Source organism: Diorhabda sublineata, chromosome 4, assembly GCF_026230105.1.
Source record: "Diorhabda sublineata isolate icDioSubl1.1 chromosome 4, icDioSubl1.1, whole genome shotgun sequence".
In the NCBI taxonomy this organism is placed as follows: domain Eukaryota; kingdom Metazoa; phylum Arthropoda; class Insecta; order Coleoptera; family Chrysomelidae; genus Diorhabda; species Diorhabda sublineata.
Window position 1 is genome coordinate 37,874,428 of NC_079477.1, and position 27,977 is coordinate 37,902,404.

At 34.1% G+C, this 27,977-nt stretch overlaps 1 protein-coding gene across 3 annotated transcripts; it reads left to right on the forward strand.

Moving 5' to 3' along the window:
* The first annotated feature begins 13 nt into the window (after positions 1-13).
* LOC130442483 (ATP-binding cassette sub-family G member 8) lies at positions 14-27,971 on the forward strand. 3 transcript variants are annotated; one of them, XM_056776636.1, is made up of 14 exons: positions 14-294; positions 6,823-6,988; positions 12,422-12,553; positions 12,617-12,754; positions 13,675-13,816; positions 14,697-14,902; positions 15,633-15,783; positions 17,227-17,586; positions 17,751-18,156; positions 22,061-22,247; positions 22,934-23,222; positions 24,755-24,875; positions 26,091-26,377; positions 27,666-27,971. In XM_056776636.1, the coding sequence occupies exons 2-14, from the start codon at positions 6,843-6,845 to the stop codon at positions 27,903-27,905; spliced, it is 2,805 nt and encodes a 934-aa protein (XP_056632614.1). In that variant the 5' UTR covers positions 14-294; positions 6,823-6,842; the 3' UTR covers positions 27,906-27,971. The 3 variants fall into 3 exon arrangements, with proteins under 3 accessions (XP_056632614.1, XP_056632615.1, XP_056632616.1); XM_056776637.1 differs by lacking the exon at positions 14-294 and adding an exon at positions 4,515-4,962; XM_056776638.1 differs by lacking the exons at positions 14-294; positions 6,823-6,988; positions 12,422-12,553; positions 12,617-12,754 and adding an exon at positions 13,343-13,359.
* The last annotated feature ends 6 nt before the right edge of the window (positions 27,972-27,977 follow it).

Sequence of the window (27,977 nt, forward strand, 5' to 3'; positions counted from 1 at the left end):
GGAAATGTATATTCTGCCATGGATTCCACTATACGTCAGAACCAGTACGTCGGTACTCCAGTTCGCGAACATTGTTCGACATAATAGTTATTTTCATACACACAACTTAATTTTCTTTTCGCGAAAATAACGTTAATTATTTATCATCTAAATAACGATAATAATAGTTTAGTGATAACCCCGTTTGTGATACCTCGAGCAATTTAACGACGAAAACAGATAACAGTACCTCGGAATCGATTTAAAAACAAAAATATTATATACCTGTATTGGATCAATCTTGTGATATGAAAGGTAAGTTTATAAAAAATAACGTAAAGTGCGTTGACATGTAGGTCGGCGGTTGCAAACTTGAAAAATAAACCACAGAAGTTAAAATTTGATGAAAAAATTATTAATATGTAAATATATTGAGTTTAAGAGTAGTAATTGCGGTATATTGGTACTACAAAAAATTGAATTTTACGTTAATTAACGTATTCTTATCAACCCTGGTGAAAAATAGCTAAAAATACAAAAAAAGCCGATTTATTACACTGGCCGACAAGATTTTCTTTATTTTTAAAATGGAAATATTTATTAAGACCTAACACGTACCACTTTTCAATAGTTTAATCATGGTAATTATTTAGAATTGGGGCTTCAGGCAAAAATCGTTCGGAAATATTTTTCACGTATTTGGGGTTGCTTCTGAGGGTACGAATAGTAAATTTTAGGTGGGGGAGACATTATTTCGATTATTTTAGACATTACATGGTACAACTTACATATGATAAATCAGTGAAACCTAACCTAACCTAACCAAGATGGTAATTATTTAGAATTGATTAGGTTAGGTTTCATTTTATGGCCGAAAAATACCTGAACTGTATTATTTAGAATAATAAACATTAAAAATTAGTATTCTGTTAAGTTTCACAGTTCTAAAAGTGATAAAAAAAAACGAAAATGTCGAGTGAAACACACCGCAATTGCAAAACTTCTCCTGACAAATTTTTCCTATAATCGTAGGGAAATTATGATACTTTAATTGGAGGCCAAGACAAGCGGTGGACCCCCACATTATTAGTTGTATAAAATAAAATATTAAGTACAAAAAAGTATATCAATTTTGGGTAAATGTTTCAAATTTGAAAAGAATTTGAGCTCTCGAAATTAAAATCAAAATTTTTTCGCGAGATCGTAGATTCAGATTCATCAACAAGGCACGAATGCGATTTCCGTGGCTGGATTTTGTAAATCGAACCAAAATAAGTCGAAAATGAAGAATAACATTTTTCGATATCTCGTTTGGTTTTCGAGATATCGATACTTGAATTTGGAAAAACCTTACCAAACATAACCTAACCTAACCTAACCTAACTTAATCTTCTCGTGGTGCAATTTTAGTGTAAAAAGTTCAAAAATCGTGATTTTTTACAGTCAGAATTGTCTAAAAAAATTTATCTTCGATTGAGGATTATTTTTTTATGGGGCGCTTTGCCTCCTCGATTCCACCGGGGCTCCGCCCCTAAACCTCAGACCCTGGTCTGTCCAAAAGCCACAGAACGCGAGGAACGGGTGAATTTGAAGAGGGGTGATTTGGGGGCAGATAAATTCGGAGCGGGTGGATTTGCAACGATTTTTTACAGTCATTTTTCTTATTCGGTTGATTTTGTCGTTAAAAATAGGATAAATAATGCAAAAATAATTGCTAGAGAACTTTTCCAGGATAATTATAAAATACTATAGTAGTCTGGCTTTTCAATTATAAAAAATCGAAAATAAATAACTTTTGAAATCATGCAGAACGTACTTTTTGCTCGAAATTACTAATTAAATCTTTAAATATTTTTTTTATTTTATAAATAATGAAAAACAACCAAAAATTCTTCATGAAAACTATTCATGTATTTATCGTATATTAAGTTATATCAAAAATGGCTCAAAAACTGATTTTTTCAATATAATTTCCTAGTATCAGAGTAAATAATATGAAAATTAAATAAAAAATCTTTTGTTTATTGAATTACAAGATTCATATTGAATTTGAAGTGATAAAATATTCATTTTAAACGAAAGTACTGAACGCCATCTGTTCAATAAAGCGAATTTTGAACTAACGTTTGATTATAAGTATCGATATCTCGAAAACGAAGCGAGATATCGAAAAATTTCGATCCTCATTTTCGCGCCACGGAAATCGTTAAGTTAAAAAAAGAATGTGGGAAGATTTAATAAATTTATCTCAAAAACTTCAAGGTTTCGCGTGAATTAACGATAATAAACAATAATAAATATAAATATAGGGCGCGGAAATCATCCCTTCAGGTACTTTTTTGCATTCAAAGAATCAAATAATTGCAATGATTTTTCAGTGATTGTAATATTTAAATTAATAGTTGAAACCTAACCTTATATAACCTAACCTACATACTTCTCTACAAAATGAAATCCAATAACAAGCAGGGGCTGTTGTTATCGAAAACTCTTCCAAGATTTTTTCTTGGTGAGATCATCGACGATGATTCTACATACAGTTTTCGTTAACAGCAACCCCTGCTTGTGATTGGATTTCATTTTAGAGAGAAGTATGTAGGTTAGGTTAAGTTAGGTTAGATTAGGTTAGGTTTCAACGATTAATTTGAATATTACAATCCTGAAGGGATAATTTCCGCGCCCTATATTTATATATATTATTGTTCAGCGTAATTTTCTTTATAACATACTAAAATTTTAACGAAATCAAAGGGATGTAACCTAATCTATATAATTACCACGATTTCTTTCACATAACCAAAGTTTGCCCGAACTTTGACATTTTTATATTGAAACTGCTGTATCGTATTTTCGATTTAATTTACCATACACAGTTTATATAAAACGCTGTAATTCGTAACATCATGTATGTGTTAATTATATTAGGAAGGATATTACTCATATCCAATGAATTTTAATTGATTCGATAAACGCAATAGTGACAAATCGTAATAAATTGACCCTGAAACGAACCTTACGCAAAAGAGAACGATGAAGTGTATATTTAAACCCACTCTCTACGAAATAACCCATGATGGTACCACCATACCAGCAAAATCGAAAGGACTTTGTGAATCGTGGTCGCAATTCGCCACAGGATAAATTTCCTGATGGTCGTCAAAAATCGGCTGTTGTGTCAGGAAACATCGAAGCTGTCAAAAAGATTTTGCAACTTTTTAATTTGGCAATCGGCTCAATAAAAGCCGGGATCAATTGGTGCGACGAAATTCTAACAAAACTCCATCGCGGTGCTCTTCCAAGTTGAAAGAAATATCCACCGTAGACTCTGGAAATATGTGAAAGTACCCGCTATTTACAATACAATTTTAAACGTTCACAATTTCCGGTACGTCTGGCTATTGCAATCACCATAAATAAATCGCAAAGTGCTTATCTAATAGTAGGTTGAGGTGGAAGAGGAGTGTTTGGTAATTTTTCTTTATGGAATTGAGCCTTTGAAGGCAGATTAAAGTATTTATAAGAGGAAAATGTTTCCTGGCCTCTTTAGCAACCCTATTTGAAACATGGGCGATACATATTACATATATTAAGTTGGATTCTCTTTAGAAGCTCAGGATTAATGGTTTAAGGGTCAGTATTATGAGAATTTTTGTTCGTCTGGACGTTATTCAACCACCAATTGTTGACATATGTTCGTTATTATAACGAATTTGCAGCCAATCGTCGGCCAACTAAAGCTTCGTGCTGAAGAATTAGCACTTAGAGCTCAATCAAATCCGTTTCAAATATTTTGACAGTCTTTAACTATCAATAGTAGGAAAACATTCATCTCGATCAAAAAATGGAAATAAATAAACATTTTTGAGCGATGATTTTCTGTGATCTACATCGATCTACATATAGTTGGTTGTCAAATGTCAAATATCATATTTGACATGTGACAATTCATCAAGGAATAACCAAATTGTTGTTTTCATTCAATTCCGAAGGTTTTTTAGCATATTTCGAATAAATGATTTACATATTTTCGTGCGTATTTCCGGTTTTCTTTTGACATATTTCCTTACTAATAATATTTTAATAACTTCGTTAATTGAATTTGATTAAAACTTTTGATTAAAATTACATAATAATTCTGAAGAAAAATTTGAAAGATGGGCGATACATATTACATATATTAAGTTGGATTCTCTTTAAAAGCTCAGGGTTAATGGTTTAAGGGTCAGGATTATGAGAATTTTTGTTCGTCTAGACGTTATTCAACCACCAATGGTTGACATTGTTCGTTATTATAACGAATTTGCAGCCAATCGTCGGCCAACTAAAGCTTCGTGCTGAAAAATTAACACTTAGAGCTCAATTTTCACCAATCAAATCCGTTTCAAATATCTTGACAGTCTTAAACTATCAATAGTAGGAAAACATTCATCTCGATCAAAAAATGGAAATAAATAAACATTTTCGAGCGATGATTTTCTGTGATCTACATGGATCTACATATAGTTGGTTGTCAAATGTCAAATATCATATTTGACATATTTGACATGTGACAATTCATCAAGGAATAACCAAATTGTTGTTTTCATTCAATTTAGAAGGTTTTTTAGCATATTTTGATATGTAAATTTTGATGTATAAATGATTTACATATTTTTGTGCGTATTTCCGGTTTGCTTTTGACATATTTCCTTAATAATAATATTTTAATAACTTCGTTAATTGAATTTGATTAAGACTTTTGAATAAAATTACATAATAGTTCTGAAGAAAAATAATGTTAGAGTCCCAGTGCGTATGAATATATTTGAAATTATTTTCGTTTATTATCGTAATTAACACAAATACACCAGTAGTGGCTTGAGAATATCAAAACTATTCAAGATTAAAACGGTTTAAATACCGTACATGAACTAAAAACCGTATTGTATTAACATATGTTGTTTTCAAACATTGTACTGATTGTCCCAATAAGAATGGCTCTAGGTATGTATGAGGAACCGTTCAAAGTACAGCTGTGGCATGAAATTTATAACGAAAATGATCTTAAAGTGAATTTGGAGAAATTATTCTCAAGGTTTTACAATAGAAAATATTCCAAAGGTCGTATAACCCAACCAAAAACAATATTATTTCAACCAAGAGCTTAATTTGTTTCCTTTGGCATATATCAATGTTTCATCAACAAATCTTAAATATATCTCTGTATATAAAATCGTTTATTATCTATTATAACGTCATCGTATGTCTGAAATTTTAATCTTTACCTTTTTTATATCGTTTCCGTCTTTTGTTTTATAATAAAAAACTGTACATAATCGAAACAGACCTCCAGGTATTCATTCAGTTTCAAGAATTCATCAAGGACGCTAAGAAGTAAATAATCTCAAAAATTTCACGAGAATTTAAGAATATAATACATCGAATTTAATTTGATTCAATTGTTCAATTTTAACGGTGCCTCTCTTTTGTGAAAGAATAAAATACACAAAAAACGTTATAAATTACTCGTAGTACCATTTGATATAATTTTTGTTGATACACCATTCAGAATTATTTAAAATTAACTAGCCAGCTTCATAATATTATTTCATAATCTTTGTACAAGAACAAGAATGTATAAAAGTTTTCTTTAATGAATTGTATACACCCTGTATTTCATTCAAACCAAATAGAGTCTGCAGTCAATCAATAATCTTTTGGTTGGAACAAAGACCTGCAAGAAAAAAGAATGGTTCAATGATATCTGTATATTCCTAGTTGAAATGAAAGTCAGAGCAAAACTGATTCAAAATTCGAAGGTAATGTCAAAGGAATAAAGGATAAAGAAGGATGAAGAAGACCATCAATATAAAAAAATATTGGTAGATCACTTTAAGGACTTGCTAATTCAACCAAGTACAAAAGATAACGATGAACACGAAGAGGATGCTCAAGGAACCTTATCAGAAGAAATTGAGGAAATCATGAATGAAATAAGAAATGGAAAAGCACCTGGTGAAGATGAAATAAGCATAGAGCTGATGAAGTATGGACGATCTAAACTTCAAGGAAGAATTTACCAACTAATTAGGAAAATATTTGAGGAAAATAAGCGACAAGGGGTAGATATGAACTATTTGTACTGATCCACCCCAACAAGAGTTTTTAGACAGCATATTTGTAGCGCAACCCCATTAGAGGTGTTAAGCCATTATCCATTCACATCTCCTTTTATTAATTTGGTGCAGAATTTTGGTATTCTTATAGAAATTTTGACAAATAAACGTCGTCTGTTTGGTTCCAGTCATTTTCAGGATATTCCAAAGATTCTAGTTATACAGGCCACGAGGAACAAATGGTTGAGTTTGAGGTCACGGAAACTTCTGCCTCAGTCTCTAAACGACTCTATATGAGGTCACTTCTCTAACTCGACTGCCTCCGTTTGAGAAGTAAATAATTGTAACGTTTTTCGTATTTATTTACCCTACTTATAATCGTGGGGTGAATTAATAAACATTGTCTCTTACGTTCTTAATTTATTTACCCACTATAAAATACACTTACAATAATTTACTTAAATGCTATTATAAAAAGTTCAAAAAGGAAACATCAAAGGCGCATCCAGCATTTATTAAAAGCAGATGAAAAACGCCGCGCGAATTCGCCGAATTTTAAAATTCCATTGTAGCCGGACAGGGCCGTAGCTAATACAAAAACTATGGAGATGTTTATTAAACTACCCTTAGCGTATAGGGTTTTTTTCGTACCAAACGCATATAATATTGGTAAGGTATTTTTATAAAATTTAAATGAGAATAAAATTAATGACATTTTTTTTTATAAAATTTTCTCTTTCTTTTCCAGTTCGACGGTAGTTTGACGAAATGGTTCGTAGTCGCACCCCCTCCCAAGGGGGTGGCTCGCAGGGTTTTGAAATGGAAAGGAAATATTCGGTTCCTTCTAATCCAGAATCACGCACGTTTTCCGGTGGAACGACTAGCGAGGATTTACATGCTTGGTCGATTTATAGGTAATAGTAGTATAAATCTACCAATAGAGATCGTGATGAACACACTATTCACACTACTACTACACTACAATTACACTGACTGTGCGTTCCTATTCGTTTAAATAACCATACCTCCAACAATGTCTATAGCTGTCCGGCATTACTCCCTTTATAAGGGTAGTAAATAATTTCCCAAAGCAAAGCTATGTACAGTAACAGCTATTTTCAAAAAGGGGCCTTATTTCATACCTAAAACAAACCTGTTCCCTCCAGAGGATTCCCAACTCCAGCCTCACTACAATCAATAACCTTCGCTGGTTGGGCCGCCTCAGGTAGCGCCCAAAATCTGCCTTCATCAAATAAGTTTCGACGTTTGTTCACACGAAACGAGTTTAACATTTTCATTGTCAATTTTTTCTATCCATATGTTCGAAAAGAAATTGTAGCTTAAAAATATCAGTAGATTTGAAATTTTGTAGACCAAAACGAATTCGAATCTTCAATCAACCAAAGAAAGGATTTCTGTTAATTAATTAAATTCAGTTTCTCGAAATGATGGTAGAAAATTATTGGAAAAAAAACGTAACCGTGTAGAAACGAGATTCGAATAATTTACAGTCGTTAAATTATTTCAAGCATATCATTTCTAACGGGTATTTACCAAAACAAATTTCTACAGAATATTTATTGGATCTAAAACATAATCTTTGCAAGCTATAGATTCAAAATCACCAAAAAACTAAATTAATCATTTCGGAAAATATATTAAAGTTAGTCCACTTTGGTGTTTCATTGCCACGTTCCTAATAAGAAACTGTTCTTAAAACGTAAACTATAGTTTACTAAGAAAATATTGATTGAAGTAAATATTTTTAATTGCACATGGCTTTGATGTTTTTCAAAATATTCTCCATCAAGATTAATATACTTTTTCCTCCAAAACACGTGATTTGAACGCAGCCACCGCCACTCGTTATTAGGTCAGTCAAGTCTGAGATGTCGGGTACATTAGAACACGAAACATATACACCGGTTTACCAATCACGAGGTTATCGTTGCCGACAACGTAGCGTGTGCTGTTATAATTCAGCTTTTATTTATTAGTCGCGTTTATATAAAACATTTTTCTCTATATAAGAATAAAGTCTATAAACCCTTCTATAGGTTAGTACATATTATATAATCACGTTAAAAATTAAAAACATAATACACTTAATCACTATAAAATATTAAAATTAGTTGAATTTGAATCTTACTTACGTCCCGCAACATCGTCAAAACGATTAATACTTTCAAATCACACGCTCGTTTTTAGATCAGTCAAGCCTGAGATGTTGGATACACGAAACATATACACCGGTATACCAATCACGAGGTTATCGTTGCCGGCAACGTAGCGTGCGCTGTTATAATTCAGCTTTTATTTATTAGTCGCGTTTATATAAAACATTTTTCTCTATATAAGAATAAAGTCTATAAACCCTTCTATAGGTTAGTACATATTATATAATCACGTTAAAAATTAAAAACATAATACACTTAATCACTATAAAATATTAAAATTAGTTGAATTTGAATCTTACTTACGTCCCGCGGCATCGTCAAAACGATTAATACTTTCAAATCACACGCTCGTTTTTAGATCAGTCAAGCCTGAGATGTTGGATACACGAAACATATACACCGGTATACCAATCACGAGGTTATCGTTGCCGGCAACGTAGCGTGCGCTGTTATAATTCAGCTTTTATTTATTAGTCGCGTGTATACAAAACATTTTTCTGTATATAAGAATAAAGTCTATAAATCTTTTTATAGGTTAGTACATATTATATAATCACGTTAAAAATTAAAAACATAATACACTTAATCACTATAAAATATTAAAATTAGTTGAATTTGAATCTTACTTACGTCCCGCGGCATCGTCAAAACGATTAATACTTTCAAATCACACGCTCGTTTTTAGATCAGTCAAGCCTGAGATGTTGGATACACGAAACATATACACCGGTATACCAATCACGAGGTTATCGTTGCCGGCAACGTAGCGTGCGCTGTTATAATTCAGCTTTTATTTATTAGTCGCGTGTATACAAAACATTTTTCTGTATATAAGAATAAAGTCTATAAATCTTTTTATAGGTTAGGACATATTATATAATCACGTTAAAAATTAAAAACATAATACACTTAATCACTATAAAATATTAAAATTAGTTGAATTTGAATCTTACTTACGTCCCGCAACATCGTCAAAACGATTAATACTTTCAAATCACACGCTCGTTTTTAGATCAGTCAAGCCTGAGATGTTGGATACACGAAACATATACACCGGTATACCAATCACGAGGTTATCGTTGCCGGCAACGTAGCGTGCGCTGTTATAATTCAGCTTTTATTTATTAGTCGCGTGTATACAAAACATTTTTCTGTATATAAGAATAAAGTCTATAAATCTTTTTATAGGTTAGGACATATTATATAATCACGTTAAAAATTAAAAACATAATACACTTAATCACTATAAAATATTAAAATTAGTTGAATTTGAATCTTACTTACGTCCCGCGGCATCGTCAAAACGATTAATACTTTCAAATCACACGCTCGTTTTTAGATCAGTCAAGCCTGAGATGTTGGATACACGAAACATATACACCGGTATACCAATCACGAGGTTATCGTTGCCGGCAACGTAGCGTGCGCTGTTATAATTCAGCTTTTATTTATTAGTCGCGTGTATACAAAACATTTTTCTGTATATAAGAATAAAGTCTATAAATCTTTTTATAGGTTAGGACATATTATATAATCACGTTAAAAATTAAAAACATAATACACTTAATCACTATAAAATATTAAAATTAGTTGAATTTGAATCTTACTTACGTCCCGCGGCATCGTCAAAACGATTAATACTTTCAAATCACACGCTCGTTTTTAGATCAGTCAAGCCTGAGATGTTGGATACACGAAACATATACACCGGTATACCAATCACGAGGTTATCGTTGCCGGCAACGTAGCGTGCGCTGTTATAATTCAGCTTTTATTTATTAGTCGCGTGTATACAAAACATTTTTCTGTATATAAGAATAAAGTCTATAAATCTTTTTATAGGTTAGGACATATTATATAATCACGTTAAAAATTAAAAACATAATACACTTAATCACTATAAAATATTAAAATTAGTTGAATTTGAATCTTACTTACGTCCCGCGGCATCGTCAAAACGATTAATACTTTCAAATCACACGCTCGTTTTTAGATCAGTCAAGCCTGAGATGTTGGATACACGAAACATATACACCGGTATACCAATCACGAGGTTATCGTTGCCGGCAACGTAGCGTGCGCTGTTATAATTCAGCTTTTATTTATTAGTCGCGTTTATATAAAACATTTTTCTCTATATAAGAATAAAGTCTATAAACCCTTCTATAGGTTAGTACATATTATATAATCACGTTAAAAATTAAAAACATAATACACTTAATCGCTATAAAATATTAAAATTAGTTGAATTTGAATCTTACTTACGTCCCGCAACATCGTCAAAACGATTAATACTTTCAAATCACACGCTCGTTTTTAGATCAGTCAAGCCTGAGATGTTGGATACACGAAACATATACACCGGTATACCAATCACGAGGTTATCGTTGCCGGCAACGTAGCGTGCGCTGTTATAATTCAGCTTTTATTTATTAGTCGCGTATATATAAAACATTAAAATCCTGGCAACAAAAATAATTACATCCCGCAGCATACTTTCAAATTATTTGCATTGTATATTCGAATTTCTTGGGTGTTTTAGTCGTGGCATTTTCACTTCTTGGTACAAACCAAGAGGATAATTATCGTTTTTACTTTATATCATATGTTCAGTGTTTATTTTATACCTATGGCGGCCGTACTGAAATGTTTAAACTACCTACAAAATTTTCAATAATTTTTTTTTCTATAAATGCGTTTCTATACCAGATCAACATGTTTCCAGTATTCTTTACAAGGTGTTTAATTTAATAAGAAATATTTTTCTTGTTAATTGCCTTCAGATGGAAACTTCTACTACACGTATGAATGCAGAAAAGCCAGTTAACTTTAGCAAGGTGTAAATAAGCTCAAAGGATAAGAAGGATACATTCTTCTCCTAGATACGCTTCTGTTATACAGACCAATCAAAGCAGAGAGGGCAACGGCACTAAAGACTTCGCCAACCATGACCAACGAACCAAAGCTATAAAATTCAAATACGAGAAATAGATTGATTTTTATTCGATTTTACTCTACCTAGTGTCCCAATTACGACTTTTATAATAAATATTTTTTCTAAACTCACTTTTATAACGATTAACCATCGTGTAAGTGAAATATGTCGAACAACGCATAGTTAATTAGGAAATAATAAAACAGTTTTTTTGTAACGATATCCTTTTATTGCAACAAACTAATGACCTTGTTTGTTACTGATGTATTATAGAACAAATTCTATAATCGTGACTGAAATCTCACTTCGAAAATACTAGGTAGGTTTCGCCTCACATATTCCGTAAAAACAAATCTAATTACTAGAAATACGTTCGAAATTAGGAAAGTTGAGTGATTTAACTACAAATTGTAGCTGATGTAACTATAACAAGCCCGTAATTAAATCAGATTTAGTAATTATATAATAGTTTATTATTCAACGAGCTAAAACGTTGTTATTCTTATTTTTTTTACCATCTTGACCACATCCGCCCTCTACAGCGCTTCTTTCTCTTCGTTTGTTGTTCTGTATATCCACCAACAATCACTGGAGTCCATCTTAACGTGGGGAGCCATTTCGAACTTACGAGTGCTGCTAACAAGTTTCGAGACATGGCAACACTGATATTGCAAACATTGAGTTGATTTTCTATGACTTTCGACGTGAATTAAACCAATCGCTGTGTGCCGATCAACTCGCTTCGACTTCCGGTGATTGAGGGCAATCTTGAGCCACCGTATTCTGCTGATTTGGTTCATCTTAAAAGACCCATACAGTCGATTGTTGCTTCGTTAGCGTCGGACTAAGAAGTAGTGAAGTCTTGGGCTAATATCGACCAGGGGAAATCAAAATCATCTTTATCGATTTAGTTGTGGCAAAATTCTCAATTATCTCATCAAAATTCGGTTTGTTCCCTTCCTTTCCTATGAGTTTGAGCTCGGCAATCCTTTAGATTGATGCTAGCTGACAGGTAAACGTGTTCCTGCCAAATAAATTATAATAAAGAACAATTTTCAAAAAATGTTAAGTACAATATGTACAGGTACGATAATGGCCGTTGTTAACGGGAGTGTAGAGGGTTGAAAATTTAGGATTGTATGTATTTTTTAATGCTATATCATAAAAAAATAAAAACAAAAAATTGTACAGTCGTTTCGGAGATGTTGTAATGTAATTAATTCCTTTTGTTTAAGACAAAATTTGAATTCGGACTTCACTGACAGCGCTCTTGGATCAACGGACAAAAGTCCGCTTCCATACGGGAATTTTCAACTACGTGACACGACTGTTCAATCGATTCTTTCACACCCTCGATATGGACCTAAGTAAGTAACCAAATTCTAGCATAATTAAATTACAAGATTGTTATAGAATTTTTGTCTTTTCAGGTCCGCCCTTGGATCCAATATGTACACTTATTTGAAATTCGGACTCCCGCGCGTTTTTCCACCCAATCACATCGAATCCAACCGATCCGGGACACCTCAACATTTTAGACGAAATTCTTCTACAAGACCACCAAACAGGTGAATTATTTTTGTGTGTAAATCGTAGTTGAATTTGTATGACGGAAAAATGTCGAATAGGTATATGTAAAGAAATGATTTTTCTTTAGTTTTCATTTGGTACACTTTATTTATCTGTGGGTTATGATGTCTATGATAGATCTGTCACAAATGTCACTGTCACAAGTGTCAATTTTGATTGATTAGAATAAGATAATAGAGGTTAATTAATGTAGGTCAAGAAATATTGCTTATTTAAGAAAAAGTTGAAGAAATAGGTATATGTAAAGAATTGATTTTTCTTTAGTTTTCATTTGGTACACTTTATTTATCTGTGGGTTATGATGTCTATGATAGATCTGTCACAAATGTCACTGTCACAAGTGTCAATTTTGATTGATTAGAATAAGATAATAGAGGTTAATTAATGTAGGTCAAGAAATATTGCTTATTTAAGAAAAAGTTGAAGAAATAGGTATATGTAAAGAAATGGTTTTTCTTCAGATTTTATTTGGTACACTTCATTTATCTGTGGGTTATGATGTCTATGATAGATCTGTCACAAATGTCACTGTCACAAGTGTCAATTTTGATTGATTAGAATAAGATAATGGAGGTTAATTAATGTAGGTCAAGAAATATTGCTTATTTAAGAAGGAGTTGAAGAAATAAAGATTAAATGTTTCTTTATAAGATGATTTTCAAATTAATTGAAATAAACGCATGTGTTGCTCTAAAAAACAAAGATTTTATTTTTATGACAAATACACTACATAATTGATATTAATAAACTGTATTATATTTGTAAACTTCTTTCTTGGATGGACATTCAAAAAAACTTTTAAATCATTTAGCCACAGCAACACGTGGCCAGATCTGCTAGTTTAGTAATCAAAAATTAAAGTATATATCAGAGTATTTGATAATATTGCCTATTTCAGAAGTTTGAAAGCCGGAAGCCGCGGCCCACGAGATGGAAGTTCCGGATATGACAGTTCTGATAATGAGACCACTAACAACTATAAATATAGCCGGAAATATCGTTCTGATCCGGACTTTCGAATGCAGAATATGTATCAAAGGGTAAGGCAATTTATTTGGAAAATCATTTAAGTGGAACAAGTGGACAAAAGTTTGATTTTTTTAATTGAATCATTTGTATTTATATGGGTCATTAAATGTTCTGGTATCCGCTCACATCCTAGGAATTCGCATCAAAGGAGGATTTCAGTGGAAGTTAATTAAAGAATGTATACGAGGAAATGACGAACATGTTAAATTACTCATTTTATTCTAAATAGTTTCGTGCTTCATCTAATCTTATATTCGCTATACCATCCACACACCCAGAATCTCATCCAGACAATACATTACTTAGATCAATCTCTTGTCTAATTCATTCAGCTCATTCAACTTCCTCAACCATCCTAATCCTGTAGCTATCTACCACAATCTTGAGCTTCTACCTAATCAAATCAAGACTCATGGAAGAGTTTGATAGAAAGCTCAATGACTCAAAATATACTTGCCAAGAAAAAATCACTGGGCTGAAACATACAGGGAAAAGTTTCAAGAGAAGGAAACATTAGTGGAACAGGTCATTGCCTCTTCCAGTTACTAGAGTTTATAGGGACTTTAGAGCTGACAACGCGTGCTATAAATGCTCATGCTGATAATAGGCCTAAGGTCACATTGTGAACCAACCTCTTCTACTATAGTCAATTGTAAATTCCATAGGCCATTCTAAGGTTGCGGTTTGCTACCAGCAATAGCAGAATTATTAGAGGCAGCAAAGATCTAGTAATGGATGATGATGAGGATGCTTAGAATTAACTGTGAACGTTCTAAACGAAATCTTGAAACAAATTTTCAACAAGAGTGGGATAAGTTTACAATTCTATCAATATTTTGTTATGACCCTGTTTTTGGGGGAAATCAATGAATGATTTGTATTAATTTTCAGGCTAGTCCAGGTTTGCCACTAGCAGCGATGCATCAAGGTGGTATTAAACAACACAACACCCAATGGAACAGAAACAAAAGTATATCGGAAGCTAACCTATTAGCTTCAGAATATCAACGATCCTACCACACCATCGATCCTTCCAGAGATCTCAGAAGAAACAGTGTAGCTGATTTTGTACATAATCATGATATGGTTGATCATGGGTGAGTTTTATTAAAAACAAAAGTACTCCGCTCTTTATCATATTTTTAGTTTCTAAAAGTCACATTGAGTTTCTTGAGGCGTGGTTTTGGAAAGAAAAAATTGAAGTTTCATAGGTTATGGTCCGTTGGAAAGGCACTGATATAGGAGAGTTTGGACTTGGCCCGTTTTTTTTTTGGCTTTGAGATGATTTATTTTGGGGTGGCACCCTGCCAACCACAGATGGAGTGTGGGAGAAGCAAAAGATTTACAGCAAATGGAATTGGCTTGATGAACCCATGGGGTGACTTGATTAAGGGGAGGAGAAGGGGCTGGTGATGAGTGATTTGGTTTTATATTAGATGAAATTAAATAAACCGTAGATTCCTTATGAAGTCTTTGAATCCCCTGTGGAGTCTGTACGGTTATTGAAGTAAGGAACTGAATGGAGCCAGTCTATATCCAGCAAAATGGGCTCAAACTCAGACCACCAAAGAGATGGTACGTCAGCTGGAGTTTAGCTTCTCAGGAAGATCCAGGAAGAGCGCCAAACGTACTGCTGCTGATACTAGTGACACACGTGGATGCGACAAACATTCATTGCCATACATTTATTTCAATAAATTATAAAATTTCAGCGGCAAGTTTTTTCAGAGCAATCGCAATCGAAAACAACAAGTGTGTACGTGGTTTCTTGTACTGTTTTTCTTCTAAAAAAGATTTTATTACCAAGTATGACTTGTTTTCTTACAGTATAATGCCGCATATTGGTAGACCTACGTCGAAGACCGAAAGTCATTTTTCTTTACCGGCATCAAGAAGAGGACCACCTTCTGTTTTACGTACAGATTACTTGAGTCAAGATGACGCTTCGGAAACGACGTTTATGTATCCACATTTGCAGGTAAAACTTCTGTTTAATAATTTTTATTACTTTTATAGTGTGTTCATAAAATAATTGGGTTTTAGGTTTACGAAACAAAACATTACTCCTTCACTTCACTACCACAGATCAAAAATTACATTTTCCTTTCATCGATTGAAAAACCTTGAAGTTAAATTACTACAAATGTCTTAAAACTAATGCGAACTGAATAGTAAACAACTTTTCCAGGTCCGCATTACAATATTTAATTAACAGTATCAGTGAATCATTCAAAAGTATAGATAAACAACAATTTTATACAAAAAATTAATCCCTTGGGATTTCCGAATAAATCGAATTATTACTGAGAAAGTATAAAGACTATTATACATAATAAGAAATATTTTTTCTATAATCATCAGGTGGGTACTTTTAGTAGGGCTTTCGGTTCGCGGTCAAAAGTTATTTGTACAAGTGAGCGGTATTTTTGAGGATCAAATATTTGAATAAAAGTTTTGTGAACAATAAAGTATCGCCAACCATGTCTGCAAGATCAACCGTCGATTTGCAGATTTGGTAAACATCTTACTAAAGTACAGGGAGTACGGGAGAGACCAAAAAAAAAAAACTTCCAGACCGTTGCACTCATGGCATTCATTTAATCTACCAAGAGGTTTTCTCCGTAAGGTCTGCCATTTCATGGCGGATATTTCCTTCCAAATATGCCAGGAAAGTCAGTTTATTAGCGTAAACTTTATGCTCGACATAACCCTACAGGAAAAAAGCCATAGGTGTTAAATCGGGACTACATGGAAGCCACTCATGTCACCTCTTCTGGAGATCAATTTACCAGGAAAAATTTCACGTTTCAGAGATATATTGGACGTGTGGAAAGCTGCTGGAATAATTTTCTTTGGTCATAACATTGGAAGTTTTGAATGTCGGACACGAAGAAGTCGTTCTAGGCAGTTTAGGGGTTTCTGATGTTTGTATTTTGGATTATTCGCACACAAACTTTGCTTGTTGACTAAGATTAAAGTGAAATTCGTCCGAAAAAAGATGTTGGTGAAAGTTGAAAAGCTTCTGATCAGCATCCTGAGGCTTCCTTACTTGCACCAACTGAATTTTTCGAGGGTGCAGATCCAAATATTTGTGTAAAATGCGAAGTAATGATGATTTGTACACCAACAGCGCGATTCGGTATATACAAGTCAGGCTCGTCACGAGCAGACCGAGTAACACGTTTACGAACGATCTAAAAGGCCTCAGACAACCGGATTTTTGTTTATCCCAAATTCTCAAAAGCATATTTTATTCTAAATTGACTAGAATTTTGATAAATCCATCTTCAACTCATTTGCCATTCCACATATTTTGTTTATACTGGCTTACAAGTAGTTTTCTGAACTAGATCAGATCAATACATGTTGATATCGATGATTGTTGATCAGTCAGACCGGGGTTTGATTTAGTATTGTTTAGGTACATGGACTCGGCGTGCTACCGAGCTCTACGTCCTGCAAATCACGTCATCATCTTCTCCTCAACGAAATCTCGTTCGAGATAAGAGGAGGCGAAATAATGGCAATAATAAGCACCTCCGAAGAAGAAGGTACCGCTCTACTGGACGTGGTGGCAGGTTTACAGAAACCAGTATTAGGTACAATAATTTTGAACGGACGGAAAGTCGAATCGCACACGTTGAAACCTCGAGTGGCATACGTGCAAAGTGATCTTAATTTGTGTAAAGACATGACAGTTGTGCAAACGTTGAGGTTCCATTATGATCTCAGAAAACCCACAGATAAGTTGGGATATCTGAAAATCGAAGCTATGGATAGGGTAAGTGTTTTATTCAATGGATACAAACAATGTTAAAAAATCAGTTGAAGTTTCGGAAGGGTTGATACTTTTTCGATTGAAGCTGATTTTCCACCAAAAAAAAAAACACGCGAAAAGATCTAAGAAGTAGAAAAGTTAAAGTTAACAAATTTCTTTCGCAACAGATAAACGTCATAATAGAGGACCTAGGTTTGGAGCAAGTTCGTGATACGAAAGTATCCTCGATGACGATTTCCGAGAGAAGAAGACTGAACGTCGCCTGTCATTTGATTCTCGACACTGACATAGTGGTATTAGACCAACCCACGAAAGGCATGGATATTTTTGATACATTCTTTCTCGTGGAATATTTGAAACAATGGGCTAACGGTGGCGCCGGCAGTTCTTTGGGACGAATAGTCGTATTGACTATACATCCACCGACTTACGAAATCTTCACGATGTTATCAAGAATTTTGTTGGTGTCATCGGGACGGACTATGTATAGTGGAAAGAGAAAACACATGTTGCCATATTTTGCTTTAGTGGAATATCCATGCCCGTCCTTCAAAAACCCTTCTGATTATTATCGTAAGTATATACACACTGTATTGTTCATTTAAATTAAATTTAAACTCCGCGCGCAAATCGAGTCAGTGACGTTTCTTTTTCTTTAATTGGTACGACTGTTTTTGATATTCGTTTGAGCGCCATGTCACTGTCGAGCAAGAATTGTCAAAATCACTTGATGCCTATTTAAAAATGGCCGTTGTGGGGTAAACAAATGCTTTTGTCGCGAATATCTGTGCGGTTTGTGACACTATTTTTTTGATTTGGACTTTTTTATTCCCAGTTTTATTGAGAAATGGTTTCTTAAAGATTTAGAACTTGATGATATTGCAAATTTCTTCTCGAAAACGTAGCTGTTGTTTTTTTTTTCGTACCGTATTTTTCTCTGACTCATCTATTTACAAAATGCGCCAAAGAAGAATGAAAAATTGCTTTTATAACATCGAAAGACAACAAATTAGAGTCTAATAGATATTTAAATATACACACTGTATTGTTCATTTGAATTAAATTTAAACTCCGCGCGCAAATCGAATCAGTGACATTTGTTTTTCTTGGTACGACTGTTTTTGATATTCGTTTGAGCGCCATGTCACTGTCGAGCAAGAATTGTCAAAATCACTTGATGCCTATTTAAAAATGGCCTTTGTGGGGTAAACAAATGCTTTTGTCGCGAATATCTGTGCGGTTTGTGACACTATTTTTTTGATTTGGACTTTTTTATTTCCAGTTTTATTGAGAAATGGTTTCTTAAAGATTTAGAACTTGATGATATTGCAAATTTCTTCTCGAAAACGTAGCTAAGTTATTTTTTTTTCGAACCGTATTTTTCTCTGACTCATCTATTTACAAAATGCGCCAAAAATGAATGAAAAATTGCTTTCGTAACATCGAAATACAACAAATTAGACCGTAATAGATATTTGAATACACACACTGTATTGTTCATTTGAATTAAATTTAAACTCCGCGCGCAAATCGAATCAGTGACATTTGTTTTTCTTGGTACGACTGTTTTTGATATTCGTTTGAGCGCCATGTCACTGTCGAGCAAGAATTGTCAAAATCACTTGATGCCTATTTAAAAATGGCCGTTGTGGGGTAAACAAATGCTTTTGTCGCGAATATCTGTGCGGTTTGTGACACTATTTTTTTGATTTGGACTTTTTTATTTCCAGTTTTATTGAGAAATGGTTTCTTAAAGATTTAGAACTTGATGATATTGCAAATTTCTTCTCGAAAACGTAGCTAAGTTATTTTTTTTTCGAACCGTATTTTTCTCTGACTCATCTATTTACAAAATGCGCCAAAAATGAATGAAAAATTGCTTTCGTAACATCGAAATACAACAAATTAGACCGTAATAGATATTTGAATACACACACTGTATTGTTCATTTGAATTAAATTTAAACTCCGCGCGCAAATCGAATCAGTGACATTTGTTTTTCTTGGTACGACTGTTTTTGATATTCGTTTGAGCGCCATGTCACTGTCGAGCAAGAATTGTTAAAATCACTTGATGCCTATTTGAAAATGGCCGTTGTGGGGTAAACAAATGCTTTTGTCGTGAGTATCTGTGCGGTTTGTGACACTATTTTTTTGATTTGGACTTTTTTAATCCCAGTTTTATTGAGAAATGGTTTCTTAAAGATTTAGAACTTGATGATATTGCAAATTTCTTCTCGAAAACGTAGCTAAGTTATTTTTTTTTCGTGCCGTATTTTTCTCTGACTCATCTATTTACAAAATGCGCCAAAAATGAATGAAAAATTGCTTTCGTAACATTGAAATACAACAAATTAGAGTCTAATAGATATTTAAATATACACACTGTATTGTTCATTTGAATTAAATTTAAACTCCGCGCGCAAATCGAATCAGTGACATTTGTTTTTCTTGGTACGACTGTTTTTGATATTCGTTTGAGCGCCATGTCACTGTCAAGCAAGAATTGTCAAAATCACTTGATGTCTATTTAAAAATGACCGTTGTGGGGTAAACAAATGCAAATGTATTTTTCTCTGACTCATCTATTTACAAAATGCGCCAAAGAAGAATGAAAAATTGCTTTCGTAACATCGAAATACAACAAATTAGAGTCTAATAGATATTTAAATATACACACTGTATTGTTCATTTGAATTAAATTTAAACTCCGCGCGCAAATCGAGTCAGTGACGTTTCTTTTTCTTTAATTGGTACGACTGTTTTTGATATTCGTTTGAGCGCCATGTCACTGTCGAGCAAGAATTGTCAAAATCACTTGATGCCTATTTAAAAATGGCCGTTGTGGGGTAAACAAATGCTTTTGTCGTGAGTATCTGCGCGGTTTGTGACAATATTTTTTTGATTTATTGTCAAAATCACTTGATGCCTATTTGAAAATGGCCGTTGTGGGGTAAACAAATGCTTTTATCGTTAATATCTGCGCGGTTTGTGACAATATTTTTTTGATTTATTGTCAAAATCACTTGATGCCTATTTGAAAACGGCCGTTGTGGGGTAAACAAATGCTTTTATCGTAAATATCTGTGCGGTTTGTGACACTATTTTTTTGATTTATTGTCAAAATCACTTGATGCCTATTTGAAAATGGCCGTTGTGGGGTAAACAAATGCTTTTATCGTAAATATCTGTGCGGTTTGTGACAATATTTTTTTGATTTATTGTCAAAATCACTTGATGCCTATTTGAAAATGGCCGTTGTGGGGTAAACAAATGCTTTTGTCGTGAGTATCTGCGCGGTTTGTGACAATATTTTTTTGATTTATTGTCAAAATCACTTGATGCCTATTTGAAAATGGCCGTTGTGGGGTAAACAAATGCTTTTGTCGTGAGTATCTGCGCGGTTTGTGACAATATTTTTTTGATTTATTGTCAAAATCACTTGATGCCTATTTGAAAATGGCCGTTGTGGGGTAAACAAATGCTTTTGTCGTGAGTATCTGCGCGGTTTGTGACAATATTTTTTTGATTTATTGTCAAAATCACTTGATGCCTATTTGAAAATGGCCGTTGTGGGGTAAACAAATGCTTTTGTCGTGAGTATCTGCGCGGTTTGTGACAATATTTTTTTGATTTATTGTCAAAATCACTTGATGCCTATTTGAAAATGGCCGTTGTGGGGTAAACAAATGCTTTTGTCGTGAATATCTGTGCGGTTTGGGACACTATTGTTTTGATTAGGACTTTATTTTATTATGAAACGGCTTCTTAAAGATTTAGAACTTGAAGATGTGCCCAATTTTTTCCCGGCAACGTAGCTAAGTTGTTTTTTATTTCGTAGTATGTAGTATTGTGCTTAGTGTAGGTGAATATAGTATGCAAGCTCTTTTCCTCTGATGAAAAGTGATCAACTCCACCTAAAGATAATCCAGCTGCCACTGGTAAATATTCTAAATCAATATAGAGCAAAATACTGTAATAAACGGCAAAATAGCGGAACCAACTACTTAAAAATAGAACCGAAAACCTGTATGCTCTGGCTCGCTTATTTTTATTATCAGTCCCTGATTATTCTCGTATTGCGCTTGTCCCAGTTATTTATCCATCTTCTCTTTCTGATAGTTCTTAGTCTTTTTCTGCTGTTAGTAACCTTCTGAAGTGTTCCTTCCATTGGTTTAATTCATTTTCTTCACTCAACTTCTTTGCTTTGTTCCTCTGTTTTCTCTTTATAGCTTAGAATCTTCATCATTTTGTTTGTTGCTCAGTAGCAACATTTCTTGTCTTCTTATTTAATTATTTCTTTATCTCTTCTCTCCTGGTACTATCTCTGTATATCTTAATTCCTATATCATACCACTATTCTTAACCTTATATCTTCATTTTCCTTTCACCAGACAGATTTTTCTGTCTCTATCATTATTAGTCTCAACGTTATCTCCGTTTCAGTTTGTACATGATAATCTGATGAAATTTTTCAGTGGATCTTGTCACTCTAGACGATCTTTCTGCAGAGGCCATGCTAGAATCATCACAACGAATAGAACAGCTCGCTGAAATTTTTAGACAAAAGCAACAGCCATTAAGTGACCCAGGACCACCGCCATCTAGTCTCCCGATGTGTATGAGGCACTCCAATTGTTGCGCAGCCGCTTTCATTTTATTCACGTAAGTAGAACCAGTTCTTTTATGTTCCCTTTTCTTGTTGTAACACTGGAGATACTCAGACTTTATATCTGATCTATTAGATCTACTGTTTCTATAAATTTTAGAACGTGAGTTGACGAAGAGTTCCAACTTTTGTTTCATACGTTCCCGAGTGTCATACTCTGGAGCTGTCTATCACACTTGGCCAGAACCAGGTGTCTTTTGAGTACCTGTTTCTTCCTAACTACCTTCTTTCCAGTCTTTTTTCTATTGTCGTGAAGGGTTTATCCACTCCCGCTCTATTTCTCTTCGATGTATCCCGGAACCCATCAGAAGATAAGTTTTACTCTTCGGAGTCTCTTTCGACAGCTTTTTCCTTCGTCTTCAATAAAAACGAAGTGAGGTTGATTGGTCTGAAAAACTTTTCTCCTAGTTTTGGTATGAACAGCTTGGTGTATATAGCTGCTTCGACTAAAGCGACTTCCTGGTGACTTGAACGGTTCACAGCACACTTCATTCGTTCGCCGCTGTACACGCGGCTATCCAATGCTGTAATTTCTTTCGTAGCTCGTTTCCCGGTTGTGAAGTTTTGACAAGAGTTGCACCATGTCTTCCTCGCCGTCCGGGAAGCTGCCATATGTCAACATAACCTCATTGTTTCGTTACTTTGACTTAAATGGGTGATAATTAGTGATTTTTCTTTTCAGAAAATCCATTATATATACACAATCGGCTACATTTCTAAACTGGTTGACAGTTATCATCCTCTCTGCCAGTTTATCTTTAATATTAGGAACCATATTTTGGGATATACCTTCGTCGGATTCTCAATTAATATTGAACGACCGTCAGGGTTACCACTACAGTGTCATGTGTTTAGTAAATTGGCCTCTGTTATTGGCTTTGACGATTGTCGAATTGAGAAGAAATAGGAAAGTTGTTGAACGAGATATTAACGATGGCCTCTATGGAAGAATTACATATATCGTCACTAAGGTTAGTTACATAAACTGTTGCTATTTAAAATCTTCAATTTCGTTCATTTTTGACAGTTTTTGATAAAAGTGTATGCACCAGATCATAAAAAGTAAATGAATGAAGCCTCCAGCAATAATTTGTGACGTTTATTGAACCAGAAGATCGTTGGAAATTCAATAAAATCACTTATAAGTCATGATTAATCAAAAACGTGTAATTTTAGTCAATTAATCAACACGTTTCGCTAATATAAATGACAAAACCTTGTAGGTATAACATTCTATTAAGTGGTATCAAGGTAATTCATAATTTGCATATACAGTGTTGCACAATGCTCCAAAATTCGAGTTCCTAAATTTTGAAAAATTAAAGCAGTTGTTTTTCGACAATAACTCGTTCAATTTTCGAGCTGGAAACTATTTTAAAAAATCATTTTCTAGTGGATTTCAATTACTTTGACGACATATCAATTAAAACTTGTTTCAGCCCCCGGCTTCGAAAAGGGGCTCAATGGGGTTGCATAAGCTTTGAACTAATGTATCTCCTCCAATTTTTATGATACATAGATTTAAAAAATCTCAAAATATTTGGAAAGGGAAACCCCATAATTAATATCTGAAACATTTTTTCATAAAATGAATAGTTTTTGCTTTATTTAAGAAAAATAATTTTTTCAATTATTTTTTGTCAAATAAGCATTTCAAAACCGGTCCAACCACATGGATCATATCAATAATACATAAATAAAGTTGATTGCAAGTGGATTACGATTAATTTAAATTAGGGTGGTAATTGTGAGGGTATAATTATAACATTTTTCCAAAAAAAAGAAGAAATCTTATTTTTGTTATAAATCAGTCGACTCTTGTGCAAAAGATTTTCGAGGGTGATTATTTCAAAGGTTTTTTTATGTACTTTGAAAAAGATCTCTTGAGTTTTTTCCAAAAATTTCATCGATTTCAAGTTATTTGAGGTTAAAAGTTTTAAATTTCGCTATTCTTCAACGAGCAATAACTCAGTTATTATTGAATGTTTAGAGGTCCTTAAAAAACGAATCTCTTCGCTTTTTTATTAGCTACATTTTTGTTTTACATAATTTTACTGATAAAATTGAAACTTTTTAAGTTAAGTAAAAAAATATGCGTTTTTTCAATGCCATAACTCTAAAACTACTAACTTTAGAAAGAATAGAATAAAAGTTGCTTAGATTATTTTGATAAAATAAATTTTCTTCTCCAAAGAGAGGTGACTTTGACCCCCATGGTAAAAGCACAGTTATAAATGCTACCCTCGTACCAATTTTCAAGAAAATCGACCTTGATTATTGGAAATCGACTGGCACCTGGTCTAAAAATTGATTAAAACTCTTTAAATACCCCGTAGAACACATCAAGACTCTATATAATTGTACTGGGGAAGTCAAATCATTTCCTTGTAAAAAAATGTATTTTTAACTACCCCGTAAGATTGTAAATAATTTCAAAATGTTTTTATTTATACCATGATAACTTCTTAGCATGAATTCTAAATAATTTTTTTTTTCATTTCAGTCAATAATAAATCTATTTCCTTCGTTATTCGTTTGGTTGATTTACGTCGTGCCAAGTTACTCCATGAGCGGGCTTTATATGCAGGATTCGAACAGCTACGATGGATTCTATATTTATATCGGTAAAGTATCGAACCAAACATTCGCAAATTCCGTTTTACTTTCTCGCAATTCCCCCATTAGTACTTGTGAAATCATCTCCAAAGTCATGCCTAGAAACCCCAATCGATATCTCGATCATAATCTTGCTAGAAGACCTCTAAGCTTGAAGAACATTTAAATTTGTTCATATTTCTCTTCGTGGACATCTAGGTCTGAGCTTTTCAACTCCAAGAACCCCTGGAGTACGAGGTCTGGAAGTTATTCAACCTCAGCTAAAATCACCATACCACAGAAATATTTGAGGTCAATGCTGGTGTCTACAAGACCCAGATTCGTCCATCTTTGGAGCTCACACATTTGGAAAAATTCGACTTATAGGTGATCCAGAATTGACCAGCTCAGTACACAGAATAAAGGTCGTTGACCCGGCTCTTTTCCACCTATACTGACTTCTTTCTTTGGAAAAGTGCAAGCCTGAGGAATCGAGGAATACTCGACTCAATACAGAAGAGAGCAATTCGACTTGAAGACGATCCAGAGTTGACCAGAAGCTTGGAGCACTCAGAGCATAGAAGAAAGTTTTCCGACCGGTACTACCAAGGCAGATACTCTTTCAAACATAATCCCACCAAAAGCAGTTTCTGCAAGATCTACTCGACAAGTTGACGTGTCTCATGAATACCAAGTGCGCCTACAAACTCCTAGAACGTTCTTTCTTTGGAAAAGTGCAAGCCCGAGGAATCAGGCACGTCTTTCCCTGAACACTACAACTTACAGAAGCTCAATATCTCCAGATGATACACACCACTCGAGTCTGATAGAGTTTACCCTTTATCTATTTAGCAGCAGTCTCTTCGATGAAGGTTCGGGTTTATCTGCAGACATATAATTGGAACAAAGCCCCCTTTCGGTATTTCTTAATCCGTGAGCAATAGATTTAGACTGCAGGTTCGAGTCTTGTCACCGATTGGGTAGTTCCAAGCTTGAACATGTTTTCAGCAATTCCATCGCAAGAGAGTCTTCTATATTCGATGATCCAAAGCGGACCTACCGCTCTTTCGCCAACAAACTGATTAAATTGATAATTAGATATAATTAAATAATTAGCTTTGATTCGATGACAAGATTTGAAGTGCCATTAATGGCGCTACACTATTTGTACGGATGTAAACACTAAAGTGGTTAGGTTAGGTTATGTTAGGTTACCTTTAAGCTGATTTTTTTTCTTATTTTAGGATTGATGTTGCTGTACCTAAGCTGTATACAAATGGTATTGACTGCGTTCATTTATCTCGTTCCTTTAAACAACGTTGCGACGATATTATGCGGCGTATTTCTTTCGGCGTTATTCATAATTGCAGGTTATGTCTTACACCTTAGGGACCTTCCTATTTATACGCAATGGATACAAAATATCAGTCCGGCAGGTTGGTTAATTCCGTATTTGTTGAATCGAGAACTGTCTCAAGAGGCCATACTCAGTCTACAGAGTACTATAAGTACCGTGTGTAGAAACAAACAGGTAAAAATACGCTTACGAAAAAGTAGATATAACACTGTGACCTAACCTTAAAATTTCATAATATCTGTCAGTTGATTTCAAAAATTCTGTTTTCATACTATGGATCAATGATTTTTGTTTTGTTCATGAAATTTTTCATAAAACTTTGTCATTTTCGAGGAAATGTCGAATAACGACATATTTTTACGTAAAAAGCAAGCCCCTGTCGTGTCGAGATGCCTGTGGATATTGATCTCGAACTTCTGTAGGTTGTAATGTTTGGAAAAGACGTGCCTTGGTACCTGTATCCACAGGCTGGCACATATTGACGTTCTGGGTGTCTGCAAGTAAACTTGGTGCTCAAGCGCCACGTTTTCCTGAGAAAATCTTGCGTCCTGGGTGTCTGCATGTAAACTTGGTGCTCAAGCGCCACGTTTTCCTGAGATCTTGCGTTCTGGGTGTCTGCAGGTAAACTTGGTGTTCACCAGTCACGTTTTCCTGAGAAGATCTTGCAAATACTGCTCTAGGTACCACGAAAGAGCATCTGCCATGACAGGAAATAAAATCAGGTTAGCTACCGACAGATCGGGTTTGTAGCTTTATCGAATAGCCCGTTGATGTACAGGGGAAAGAGAGTAGATGATAAGATGCATCCCTGGGGAACACCAGCGTTGATCTCAAGCCTTTCTGAAGTGTGTCTATCGATAGCGACCTGGTTGTATCGGTCTTTGACAAACCAACTAAGCCAAGCTAAGATAATTGAGGACGATCTTCATTTATGTAGAAGGTTGGCATTTCAAAACCCTTCGATATGTCCAATGCGATTGCTCTGGATTCCCCGTACTTCTCTATAGCTTCAGTCGATACGTCGGTGACATGGAACAGGAGATCCCCGGTTGATATATGTTTACATATTGATGGTCGATGATGGTGTTAGTAGACCCAAGATATCTCAAGATTTTCTGGCTAACGACTTCATGTCCTTGGCAATAACTGGGATTTCTTTCAATAGGATTGGTGGTATTCGATGGGGGCCAGTCGCTCATAATAGATTCCTGTATCTCATCGTTTTCGCTTGGTTCCTAAATATTTTTGTTACATAGACCACTTTCAGAATTTTGCTGGAATAGGTGGACACCAATTTCCAAATCTCGAAAAAGCCAAAATATGCTTCTTAAGCGTAACAAATTTCGTCGGATTAGCTAGTACTTTTTATAGTTTTTCAATTAAGTTTTATTGATATGAATTAGGGTGCTGTAATCGTCATTTAAAGGGGGTTGAAAATATATATTTTTTTTTTTTTTTTTAGATTCAGCATCAAGATATTATAGTTCAACTACCGTGTCCTCCTCCAAACGGTACAAACATTCTGAAAACTTTCGGTTTCCTAAAAACCGACAACTTAACCTTCGATTATGGAGATCCTGCAATAGCTATGGGAGTGTTTTATTGTATATTATTCATAGTTGCTTGTTTTTCTTTTACAATACAATACGGAAGGCGAAAAAATTATCAACAGAAGGGTAAAAATAATGCGAATACGCCCTAATTACGAAAGTAGCAGTAAGAATCCTCATTATACCTTTATAATAACGTAATAAACATTTTTAATAAATATTTT